At 50.0% G+C, this 12,437-nt stretch overlaps 1 protein-coding gene across 1 annotated transcript; it reads left to right on the top strand.

Annotated features, from left to right (window-relative positions):
• The first annotated feature begins 4,548 nt into the window (after positions 1–4,548).
• On the top strand, positions 4,549–9,973 carry exosc6 (exosome component 6). The gene is made up of 2 exons (XM_070897746.1): positions 4,549–4,970; positions 8,077–9,973. Exons 1-2 carry the CDS (start codon positions 4,678–4,680, stop codon positions 8,606–8,608), a joined length of 825 nt encoding a protein of 274 aa, XP_070753847.1. The 5' UTR covers positions 4,549–4,677; the 3' UTR covers positions 8,609–9,973.
• Positions 9,974–12,437: the final 2,464 nt, after the last annotated feature.

Below are 12,437 nucleotides of genomic sequence, written 5' to 3'. Positions count from 1 at the left end.
AAAATGTTGGAATCAATCATTAAGGATGAAATAGCAGCGCATTTGGAAAGCAATGTCAGGATTGATCCAAGTCAGCATGGATTTATGAAAGGGAAATTATGCTTGACAAATCTTCTGGAATTTTTTGAGGATGTAACTAGTAGAGTAGACAAGGGAGAACCAGTGGATGTGGTGTATTTGGACTTTCAAAAGGCTTTTGACAAGGTCCCACACAGGAGATTGGTGTGCAAAATCAAAGCACATGGTATTGGGGGTAATGTACTGATGTGGATAGAGAACTGGTTGGCAGACAGGAAGCAGAGAGTCGGGATTAACGGGTCCTTTTCAGAATGGCAGGCAGTGACTAGTGGAGTGCTGCAGAGCTCAGTACTGGGACCCCAGCTCTTTACAATATATATTAATGATTTAGATGATGGAATTGAGTGTAATATCTCCAAGTTTGCAGATGACACTAAACTTGGTGGCGGTGTGAGCTGTGAGGAGGACACTAAGAGGCTGCAGGGTGACTTGGACAGGTTAGGTGAATGGGCAAATACATGGCAGATGCAGTATAATGTGGATAAATGTGAGGTTATCCACTTTGGGGGCAAAAACACGAAGGCAGAATATTATCTGAATGGCGGCAGATTAGGAAAAGGGAAGGTGCAGCGAGACCTGGGTGTCATGGTTCATCAGTCATTGAAAGTTGGCATGTAGGTACAGCAGGTGGTGAAGAAGGCAAATGGCATGTTGGCCTTCATGGCAAAGGGATTTGAGTATAGGAGCAGGGAAGTCTTGCTGCAGTTGTACAGGGCCTTGGTGAGGCCCCACCTGGAATATTGTGTTCAGTTTTGGTCTCCTAATCTGAGGAAGGACGTTCTTGCTATTGAGGGAGTGCAGCGAAGGTTCACCAGACTGATTCCAGGGATGGCTGGACTGACATATGAGGAGAGACTGTATCAACTGGGCCTTTATTCACTGGAGTTTAGAAGGATGAGAGGGGATCTCACAGAAATGTATAAGATTCTGACTGGACTGGACAGACTAGATGCGGGAAGAATGTTCCTGATGTTGGGGAAGTCCAGAACCAGGGGACACAGTCTTAGGATAAGGGGCAGACCGTTTAGGACTGAGATGAGGAGCAACTTTTTCACTGAGAGTTGTTAACCTGTGGAATTCCTTGCCGCAGAGAGTTGTTGATGCCAGTTCATTGGATATATTCAAGAGGGCGTTAGATATGGCCCTTACGGCTAAAGGGATCAAGGGGTATGGAGAGAAAGCAGGAAAGGGGTACTGAAGGAATGATCAGCCATGATCTTATTGAATGGTGGTGCAGGCTCGAAGGGCCGAATGACCTACTCCTGCACCTATTTTCTATGTTTCTATATTTCTTGAATGACAAGGGCTTATGGAGAGCAGGCAGGGAAGTGGACCTGAGTCCATGATCAGATCAGCCATGATCGTATTAAATGGTGGAGCAGGCTCGAGGGGCCGTATGGCCTACTCCTGCTCCTATTTCTTATGTTCTTATATAACAAATAGGTGAAAACATTACCCCTCCCTTTCCTGTTGCTCCAATGGATGATGGCATGGAGGGGCAATATGTAAATTATGAAAAGGACGGGGACCAAAGGGTAAGAGCCTTGGTGTATAGCAGAGGTAGATATGCAGGGGGCAAGAGAAACCGTGGCTGGAGATGTGTTGGATGTGTTGAGAAAGAAAAGAAAGACTTGCATTTATATAGCACCTTTCACGACCACCAGATGTCTCAAAGCGCTTTACAGCCAATGAGGTACTCTTGGAGTGTAGTCGCTGTTGTAATGTAGGAAACACGGCAGCCAATTTGCACACAAGCAAGCTCCCACAAACAGCAATGTGATAATGACCAAATAATGTTTTTTTGTTATGATGATTGAGGGATAAATATTGGCCAGGACACCGGGGATAACTCCGCTGCTCTTCGAAGTAGTGTCATGGGATCAGAGAGAGCAGACGAGGCCTCGGTTTAACGCCTCATCTGAAAGACACCACCTCCATCAGTGCAATACTCCCTTAGCACTGCAGTATCAGCCTGGATTTATGTGCTCAAGTCCCTGGAGTGGGACTTGAACCCACAATCTTCTGACTCAGAGGTGAGTATGCTACCCACTTGCCACAGCTGACACGTCAGATAAAAGTGGAACCATGCAAAGACAATCTACAGAGAAGTGGTGAATGAAGACAGGATGATCAACTGTGTTGGGGGCTGCAGAGAGGTCACAAAGGTTGCAAGATGAATGGAAGCTCTATCTGGGAATGCCAGAGGTGACGGACTGTGAGGACTTAGTAGGAATGTGGGCATCAAAGTCAGAACCAAGTGAGTTGTTGAACAGGTTGATAATTGACTACAAAATAGCAGGCTTGATCCCTGGTGTGTACTGAGTTAGCAGATGTCCTGCAGGATGGCAGTAAGGTGGACTACAATTGGCCTTGGTATCCCTGGGCTAGAGAAGGTAAAATTCAACCAATTCAGTGACTCCTGCTGGAAGCGCACCATTGGGTGAGGACATGATTGGTCCTGGCTGAGATATGCTCTGTGATCGAATACCCTGCTGATACACACTGTAGTGGGGGGGACCAATCATTTGGGTGAGCTACCAAAGGGCTGCTCCATCAGACCCAAGCAAAGTTTTCAGCAGGAGGGGATGCAGAGTCAGAACCAAGTGGGTTGTTGAACAAGTTGATAATTGACTTTCAGGCAGTGAGTTCCAGACCCCTACCACCCTCTGGGTGAGAAATATTCTCCTCAAGTCCCCTCTAAACCGTCTACCAATTACTAGAGGAGGAAAAACAAAGCAAAGCTGGAATCTCAACCATCTCCACTGTCGCACTGGCTGCTTCTAGTGACAAAAGAAAGACCGTTTATAGCACCTTTTGCAACTCACGACATCCAAAAGCCCTTTGCAGACATTAAATATTTTTGAAGTGTAGTCACTTGTAATTTAGGAAACACAGCAGCCTGTCAGATCAATGACCAGATAATTTGTTTTGGGATAAATATTGGCCAGGACACCAGGGAGAACTCTAGAACTCTAGAAATTTACAGCACAGGAGGCCATTCGGCCCATCATGCCTGTGCCAGCTGACAAAGAGCTATCCAGCCTAATCCCACTTTATAGCTGCCGGCCCGTAGCCTGGTAGGTTACGGCAATTCAAGTGCATATCCAAGTACTTTTTAAATGCTATGAAAGTTTCTGCCTCTACCAACCTTTCAGGCAGTGAGTTCCAGACCCTACCATCCTCTGGGTGAAAAATATTTTCCTCAAATCCCCTCTAAACCTGCTACCAATTACTTTAAATCTATGCCCCTGGTTATTGAACCCTCTGCTAAGGGAAATAGATCTTTCCTATACAATCTATCTTGGCACCTCATAATTTTATACACCTCAATTAGGTCTCCCCTCAGTCTCCTCTGTTCCAAAGAAAACAACCCCAGCCTATCCAATCTTTCCTCATTGCTAAAATTCTCCAGTCCTGGCAACATCCTCGTAAATCTCCTCTGTACCCTCTCTAGTACAATCACATCTTTCCTGTAATGTGGTGACCAGAACTGCACGCAGTACTCTGTGTCCTAACTAGTGTTTTATACAGTTCAAGCATAACCTCCCTGCTCTTGTTGTCTATGCCTCGGCTAATAAAGGCAAATATTCCAAATGCCTTCTTAACCACCTTATCTACCTGCTTCCTTCAGGGATCTGTGGACATGCACTCCAAGATCCCTCAGTTCCTCTACACTTCTCAGTGTCGTACCATTTAATTCCCTTGCCTTGTTAGCCCTCCCCAAATGCATTACCACACACTTCTCCAGATTGAATTCCATTTGCCACTGTTCTGCCCACCTGACCAGTTCATTGATATCTTCCTGCAGTCCACGGCTTTCTTCTTCATTCTCAACCACACAGCCAATATTTGTATCATCTGCAAACTTCTTAATCATAAGCCCCTACATTCAAGTCTAATCATTGAAATACCACAAAAAGCAAGGGACGTGGTTCTGAGCCCTGCGGAACCCCACTGGAAACAGCCTTCCAGTCACAAAAACACCCATTCACCATTACCCTTTGCTTCCTGCTTCTGAGCCAATTTTGGATCCAACTTGCCACTTTGCCCTGGATCCCATGGGCTTTTACTTACACAACAATCTGCCATGTGGGACCTTATCAAAGGCCTTGCTAAAATCCATTGACACCACATCAAATGCACTACCCTCATTAACCCTCCTAGTTACCTCATCTACTGCTTTTAATAGTCCCATGGGATATTTTACGTTCACCTGAAAGGACAGATGGGTCTCACTTTAACATCTCATTTTAAAGTTGGCACCTTCCGACAGCACAGAACTCCCTCGGTACTGCACTGAAGCGTCAGCATATATTGTTGTGCTCAAGTCTACAGAGTGGGATGTGAACCCACAACCTTCTGACTCAGAGGCAAGAAAGCTACCCACTAAGCCACAGCTCGTCCTGTTACCAAATAAACTCACTGCAATTCCACCCGCTTGCTCTGACATACCCTCCAGGGAGCTGGGGGGAGCAGTGTGACTGACCGCTGCGGGGGGCAGTTCAGCACTGACCGATCCTCCAGCTTGCAGGGCGGCGCTGTTTCCGGAGGCTGGAGCGGGGCCTTGTGTCGAGCGCCTGAGCCTCGAGTTCCTGCCTGATGCCGGTGGACACCAAGCGGGTGCGGGGCCCGGACGAATCCCAGTCGCCGCTGCTGTTCGAGAGGGTCGATGCGGGCGCCAAGCCGGGGCCTGTGCAGCCCCGGGCGGACGGGCGAGCCGCCGCCGAGCCGAGGCCCGTGTTTGCGCGGGCCGGCCTGGTGAGCCAGGCAGACGGCTCGGTGTACGCCGAGTGCGGGCGGAGTAAGGTGCTGTGCGCCGTGTACGGGCCCCGCGAGAGCGACAGGAAGGAGGAGCGCCGCATGAGTGGGGCAACCCTGGGCTGTGAGTTCAGGTACAGCGGGGGGCCGGGAGAGTTTAGGCTGTGTGCCCTGGGGGTGAGGGGTTAGAGGATGTGTGTCCTGGGGGTGAGGGGTTAGAGGATGTGTGTCCTGGGGGTGAGGGGTTAGGGTGTGTGCCCTGGGGGTGAAGGGTTAGAGGATGTGTGTCCTGGGGGTGAGGGGTTAGGGCTGTGTGTCCTGGGGGGAGGGTATATGTCCTGGGGGGGGTTAGGGAGTGCCCTGGGGGGGGTGAGCGGTCAGGGCTGTGTACCCTGGGGGTGAGGGATTAGGGCTGTGTGTCCTGGGGGTTAGAGGGTGAGGGAGTGGCCTGGGTTTTGTCTGTGTGCCTTGGGGGGTGAGAGGGTTAGGGGGTGTGTGTCCTGGGGGTGAGGGGTTAGAGCGTGTGTGTCCTGGGGGTGAGGGGTTAGGGCTGTGTGTCCTGGGGGTGAGGGGTTAGAGGGTGTGTGTCCTGGGGGTGAGGGGTTAGAGGGTGTGTGTCCTGGGGGTGAGGGGTTAGAGGGTGTGTGCCCTGGGGGTGAGGGGTTAGAGGGTGTGTGCCCTGGGGGTGAGGGGTTAGAGCGTGTGTGTCCTGGGGGTGAGGGGTTAGAGGGTGTGTGTCCTGGGGGTGAGGGGTTAGAGGGTGTGTGTCCTGGGGGTGAGGGGTTAGAGGGTGTGTGTCCTGGGGGTGAGGGGTTAGAGGGTGTGTGTCCTGGGGGTGAGGGGTTAGAGGGTGTGTGTCCTGGGGGTGAGGGGTTAGAGGGTGTGTGACCTGGGGGTGAGGGGTTAGGGCTGTGTGTCCTGGGGGTGAGGGGTTAGGGCTGGGGGTGAGGGGTTAGAGGGTGTGTGTCCTGGGGGTGAGGGGTTAGGGCTGGGGGTGAGGGGTTAGAGGGTGTGTGTCCTGGGGGTGAGGGGTTAGGGCTGGGGGTGAGGGGTTAGGGCTGGGGGTGAGGGGTTAGAGGGTGTGTGCCCTGGGGGGTGAGGGTGTTAGGGGGTGTGTGTCCTGGGGGTGAGGGGTTAGAGCGTGTGTGTCCTGGGGGTGAGGGGTTAGGGCTGTGTGTCCTGGGGGTGAGGGGTTAGGGCTGGGGGTGAGGGGTTAGAGGGTGTGTGTCCTGGGGGTGAGGGGTTAGAGGGTGTGCGTCCTGGGGGTGAGGGGTTAGAGGGTGTGCGTCCTGGGGGTGAGGGGTTAGGGCTGTGTGTCCTGGGGGTGAGGGGTTAGAGGGTGTGTGTCCTGGGGGTGAGGGGTTAGGGCTGTATGTCCTGGGGGTGAGGGGTTAGGACTGTGTGCCCGGGGAGTGAGGGATTAGGAGGTGTGTGCCCTGGGGGTTAGAGTGAGGGAGTGGCTGGGGTTTTGTCTGTGTGCCCTGGGGGGTGAGAGGGTTGGGGGCTGTGTGCTCTGGGGGTGAGGGGGTTTGGGCTGGGGGTGAGGGGTTAGGGGGTGTGTGCCCTGGGGGTGAGGGGTTAGGGAGTGTGTGCCCTGGGGTTGAGGGAGTGCCCGGGGTGAGGGGCTGAGGGCCTGTGTCCTGGGGTTTAGAGGGTGAGTTACTGCCCAGGGTGAGGGGTTAGGGGCTGAGGGTGCGTGCATGGGGTGAGGGTTTTGAGGTTCAGGACGTATGCCCAGGGGTGTGGAGTTGTGGGCTCATACCTGTGGTTGAGGGCATGTGCTCGGGATGAGGAATAAAGAAAGATTTTCACGGCCGCCGCATGTCCCAAAGCGCTTTACAGTCAATGAAGTACTTTTGAAGTGTAGTCACTGTTGTAATGTGGGAAACGCGGCAGCCAATTTGCACACAGCAAGCTCCCACAAACAGCAGCAGCATCATAGGCAGTCCCTCGGAATCGAGGAAGACTTGCTTCCACTCTTAAAATGAGTCCTTAGGTGGCTGAACAGTCCAATACGAGAACCACAGGTGGGACAGACAGTTGTTGAGGGTAAGGGTGGGTGGGACAGGTTTGCCGCACGATCCTTCCGCTGCCTGCGCTTGATTTCTGCATGCTCTCGACGATTATGTGATAATGACCAGATAATCTGTTTTGCTGTTGTTGATTGAGGGATAAATATTGGCCAGGACTCCGGGGATAACTCCCTTGCTCTTCTTCAAAATAGTGCCCTGGGATCTTTTACATACCCGTGAGAGAGCAGACAGGATCTCGGTTTAACGTCTCATCCTAAAGACGGTACCTCCCTCAGCACCGCCCTGGAGTGTCAGCCGAGATTTTTATGCTCAAGTTTCTGGTGTGGGACTTGAACCCACAATCTTCTGAATCAGGCGAGTGTGCTGCCCACTGAGCCACAGCTGACACATGGGAGGGGTTGTCGGCGCGTGCCCTGGGGGAGTGGTTGAACATCTCTGTTAAATCTCCTCTTAACATTCTCTGCTCTAAGGAGAAAAATCTAAGATTCTCTATTTTGTCCACATAACTGAAGTCCCTCATCCCTCGCACCATGCTCGTAAATGTTCTCTGAACCCTCTCTAAGGCCTTGACATCCTTGCTAAAGTGTGGTGCCCAGAATTGGACACAATACTCAGCTGAGGCCTAACCAGTGATTGCTAAAGGCTCAGCATGACTTCCTTGCTTTTGTACTCTACACCACATGGAATTCCACCCGAATAGAAACTATGGTGGGAGCAGAATCCATAAAAGAGTAGTGGATAAATATTTGGAAAAGAAAAGTAGGGTAATAAGCGAAGAGCTCTTGCAGAGAGCAGGACCAATGACTTTATGGTCATGTGGAAGTGGTGAATTGAATTGGGGGCGAATTAACCTGAGATGGGGGGGTGTAAAGGTGCTCCTGCAGTCCCGTACTGGTGTTCAATTCCCCCAATCGGCTGTTTCCTGCTTTGGATGTGAGCGGGGGAGTGCCTTTTCGTAGACCTGGAACCCAGCTCAAATCGGTATCTTCAGCAAGAGGAGAAGCTTGGGTGGTGGAGGGGGGGGTTACATTTTGATGAAATAGCATGGTCCATTCAGCCCATCGTGCCTGTGCCAGCTCTTTGAAAGAGCTGTCCAATTAGTCCCACTCCCTTGCTCTCTCCCCATGGCCCTGCAAACTTTTCCCTTTCAAGTACTGAATGAATAAATACATTGCTTATTTTGTTTTTTTTCCTGTCCACCTTGCAGATTCGCCCCGTTCTCTTGTAGGAAGAGAGCCGCCTGGATCCAAGGCAACTTGGAAAAAGAGTACTCGTCGATCATGGAGCAGAGTCTGCAGCCTGCCATCTGCCTTCACAAGTACCCCAGGTCCCAGATTGAGGTGTATGTGATGGTCCTGGAGAACGATGGCTCCACCCTAGCAGCCGCGCTGACCTGCGCCTCCTTGGCTCTGGCGGAAGCGGGCATTGAGATGTTCGACGTGGTGGTGGGCTGCTCCTTGAGGCAGTGCGGGGAAGTCTCCCTCCTGGACCCGACTGCAGCCGAGGAGTACAGCGCAGCCAGCGCCCAGGGGGTGAATAACGGCAGCTTGACTGTGGCACTGCTGCCCACCCTCAACCAGATCTCGGGGCTGGTGTCGAAGGGAGAGTGGGAGGAGGAGGCGGCAGTGGAAGCGATCAAGGCTTGTGTTGAGGGCTGTCAGAAGCTTTACTCTGTGGTCCAGCAGTGCCTAACCAGATCAATTAAGAGGAAGCTCCCACAGCTTGTCAGTAAGGCTTAGATGAACTCTTATTCATGGACATTTCAGCAAATACTTTTCTAAAAAAAAAAAGTTTCAATTTAAAATGTTTTTTTACTGTTGTGTTAACTGCATTTACATGATTCAAATGATAAAGCATCCCTTGTTAAAAGTAACTCAGGTGGCTCCCATTGGATTGAAGTTTGAAGTTCCAGGTTTGGTCACCCTCCTCTGTTCTGGGCTAGCTGTGACCCGGGCTGGGCAAGCTGTGGGCTAGCTGTGACCCGACCTGGGCTAGCTGCGACCCGGCCTGGGCAAGCTGTGGGCTAGCTGTGACCCGGCCTGGGCTAGTTGTGACCCGGCCTGGGCTAGCTGTGACCCGGGCTGGGCAAGCTGTGGGCTAGCTGTGACCCGGCCTGGGCAAGCTGTGGGCTAGCTGCGACCCGGCCTGGGCTAGCTGCGACCCGGGCTGGGCTAGCTGACCTTTTCCAGTGCTGAAGTTGAGCTGCGATTGACTTCAACGCCCCAAACTGCAGAGGGAATAATTTGTCGATTGCCATCGGTTCCTGCTGCTGATTGCTGTTCAGTCCCTCCTGTCAGAAGTGTGGATGTTGGGACATGGTCAGCTGTGATTCCTCCTCGGTCAAGTGCAAGTGGTGTTATACTCCAGTAAAACCAGACCTTTCAGGTGCAGCGGGGAGAATATTTGCAGTTGAAATCTAAAATGATACATAAGCCACTCTCACTGCTTATTTTGGCCTGGCTTAGGTTTATTTCCCTGCTTTCTCACTAACTAGATTTCCTCTCTGTGGCCCTGTGGGAATTAGACAGTGCAGACTGTGGGATCGGTCTGGCATTTATCCTGAATAATCCTTGTGGGTTATTAAGACATGCGGTCCATCTGATGGATGGAAATCTTATCCGAGGATGTCCCAAATGTGTTCCCTGTTTGTACTGTGGTAATAAGCAAAAAGGAAGTGCTTGGTACAGAGAGTTGGCGTTGAGTAAGAGTCCTGCCACCTGAGGGACCTGCAGTGAAATCAAGCCCAGATTGATGAGGTGACTGTTTACTGGCTTTAAAGGCATTATGTTAAATGAGCTTGTGCAGTCTCAACTCTGACCAGAGGGCATTGGCTTGCAACAAAAAACTGCTCAGAATTCAGCTCCAGTTCCAAGACACTATGGCAGCTGATGTGGAAAGTGTAGAACTTCACCCTGGTGCAGTAATAGGAGCAAAAGCACATTACTCAGCAGGGTAGAAAGAATTTTGCTCTATATCCAACCTGTAGTGTATTGGACCTGGGCACAGTCGATGCTGAATTTTCAGAGTGGGAAAAGTTCATCCAGTCTTATCAATTCACTAGCTTGTCTGTTTAATATTTTTTTACAAATAAAATTAATTCCTGATGACGGTTCCATCATTGTTCTATATGGGATTGGGGGTAATATACTAGCATGGATTGAGGATTGGTTAACAGACAGAAAACAGAGAGTAGGAATAAACGGGTCATTTTCGGGTTGGCAGGCTGTAACTAGGGTGGGGTGCCACAACGATTGATGCTTGGGCCCCAGCTATTCACAATCTATATCAATGATTTGGATGAGGGGACCAAATGTAATATATCCAAGTTTGCTGATGGTACAAAGCTAGGTGGGAATGTAAGTTGTGAGGAGGATGCAAAAATACTTCAAGGGGATATAGACAGGCTAAGTGAGTGGGCAAGAACATGGCAAATGGAATATAATGTGGAGAAATGTGAAGATATCCACTTCGGTAGGAAAACTAAAAAAGCAGAGTATTTTTTAAATGGCGAGAGATTGGGAAATGTTGGTGTTCTGAGGGACTTGAATCACTGAAAGTTAACATGCAGGTACAGCAAGCAATTAAAAAAGCAAATGGTATGTTGGCCTTTATTGCAAGAGAATTTGAGTAATAATAATAACTTTTATTTATATAGTGCCTTTAAAGTAGTAAAACATCCCAAGTTGCTTCACAACAGAATTACGAGACAAACAGATAAATTTGACACCGAGCCACAAAAGAAGAAATTAAGACAGATGACCAGAAGCTTGTTTAAAAAGGTAGGTTTTAAGGAGCGCCTTTTATGAGAAGAGAGGCAGAGGGGTTTAGGGAGGGAGTTCCAGAGCTTGGGGCCCAGGCAGCTGAAGGAACGGCCACCGATGGTTGAGCAGTTATAATAAGGGATGTTCAAAAGGCCAGAATTTGAGGAGTGTAGACATCTCATGCGATTGTCAGGCTGAAAAGGATTACAAAGATAGGGAGGGGCAAGTCCATGAGATGATTTGTAAATAAGGATGAGAATTTTGAAATTGAGGCGTTGTTTAACCAATGTAGGTCAGAAAGCATAGCGGTGATGGGTGATTGTGACTGGGTGTGATTTAGTACACGGGCTGCTGAGTTTTGGATGACCTCAGGTTTACGTAGGGTAGAATGTGGGAGGTCGGCCAGGAGTGAGTTGGAGTAGTCCAGTATAGAGGTAACAAAGGCATGAATGAGGGTTTCAGCAGCAGAGGAGCTGAGGCAGGGGCGGGCAATGTTACGGAGGTGGAAAAAGGCGTTTTAGTTATGCCGCGGATATGCGGCCGTAAACTCATTTCAGGGTCAAATATGACACCCAAGTTGCGAACAGTCTTGTTCACCCTCAGATTGATGCTAGGGAGAGGGATGGAGTCAGTGGTTAGGGACTGCAGTTTGTGGTGGGGACCAAAGATAATGGCTTTGGTCTTCCCAATATTTAATTGGAGAAAATTTCTGCTCATCTAGTACTAGATGTCAGTTAATAAGTCTGACAATTTAGATACCAAGCGGGGATCGAGAGAAGTGGTGGAGAGGTAGAGCTGGGTGTCGTCAGTGTACATGTGGAAACTGACGCCGTGTTTTCGGATGATATCGCCAAAGGGCAGCATATAGATGAGAAATAGGAGGGAGCCAAGGACAGATCCTTGGGGGACACCAGAGGTAACGATGCAGGAGTGGGAAGAGAAGCCGTTTACTCGTTGGAGTTCAGAAGGATGAGGGGTGATCTTATAGAAACATTTAAAATAATGAAAGGGATAGACAAGATAGAGGCAGAGAGGTTGTTTCCACTGGTCAGGGAGACTAGAACTAGGGGGCACAGCCTCAAAATACGGGGGAGCCAATTTAAAACCGAGTTGAGAAGGAATTTCTTCTCCCAGAGGGTTGTGAATCTGTAGAATTCTCTGCCCAAGGAAGCAGTTGAGGCTAGCTCATTGAATGTATTCAAGTCACAGATAGATAGATTTTTAAACTAATAAGGGAATTAAGGGTTATGGGGAGCGGGCGGGTAAGTGGAGCTGAGTCCATGGCCAGATCAGCCATGATCTTGTTGAATGGCGGAGCAGGCTCGAGGGGCTAGATGGCCTACTCCTGTTCCTAATTCTTATGTTCTTATGTAGAAGATTTTCTGGCTATGATTAGATAGATAAGAATGGAACCAGGCCAGTGCAGTCCCATCTAGATGATGGAGAGGCGTTGGAGGAGGATGGAATGGTCAACTGTGTCAAAGGCTGCAGACAGGTCCAGAAGGACGAGGAGGGATGTCATTTGTGACTGATGAGAGCTGTTTTGATACTGTGGCAGGGGCGAAAACCAGATTGAAGGGATTCAAACAATGAATTCATGGAAAGATGGTCACGGATTTGGGAGGCGACAACACGTTCAAGTACGTTGGACAGGAAAGGGAGGTTGGAGATGGGACGGTAGCTAGCAAGCACAGTGGAGTCAAGGGTTGGTTTTTTGAGGAGGGGGTGATGATGGCAGATTTGAAGGAGAGGGCAACAGTACTTGAGGAGAGAGAACCGTTAATAATGTCGGCTAACATGGGAGCCA

The sequence above is a fragment of the Pristiophorus japonicus genome, chromosome 13 (assembly GCF_044704955.1).
Source record: "Pristiophorus japonicus isolate sPriJap1 chromosome 13, sPriJap1.hap1, whole genome shotgun sequence".
NCBI classification, from domain to species: domain Eukaryota; kingdom Metazoa; phylum Chordata; class Chondrichthyes; family Pristiophoridae; genus Pristiophorus; species Pristiophorus japonicus.
Note: the sequence above shows the minus strand (reverse complement) of the source record. Positions and strands in the feature narration are given on the sequence as shown.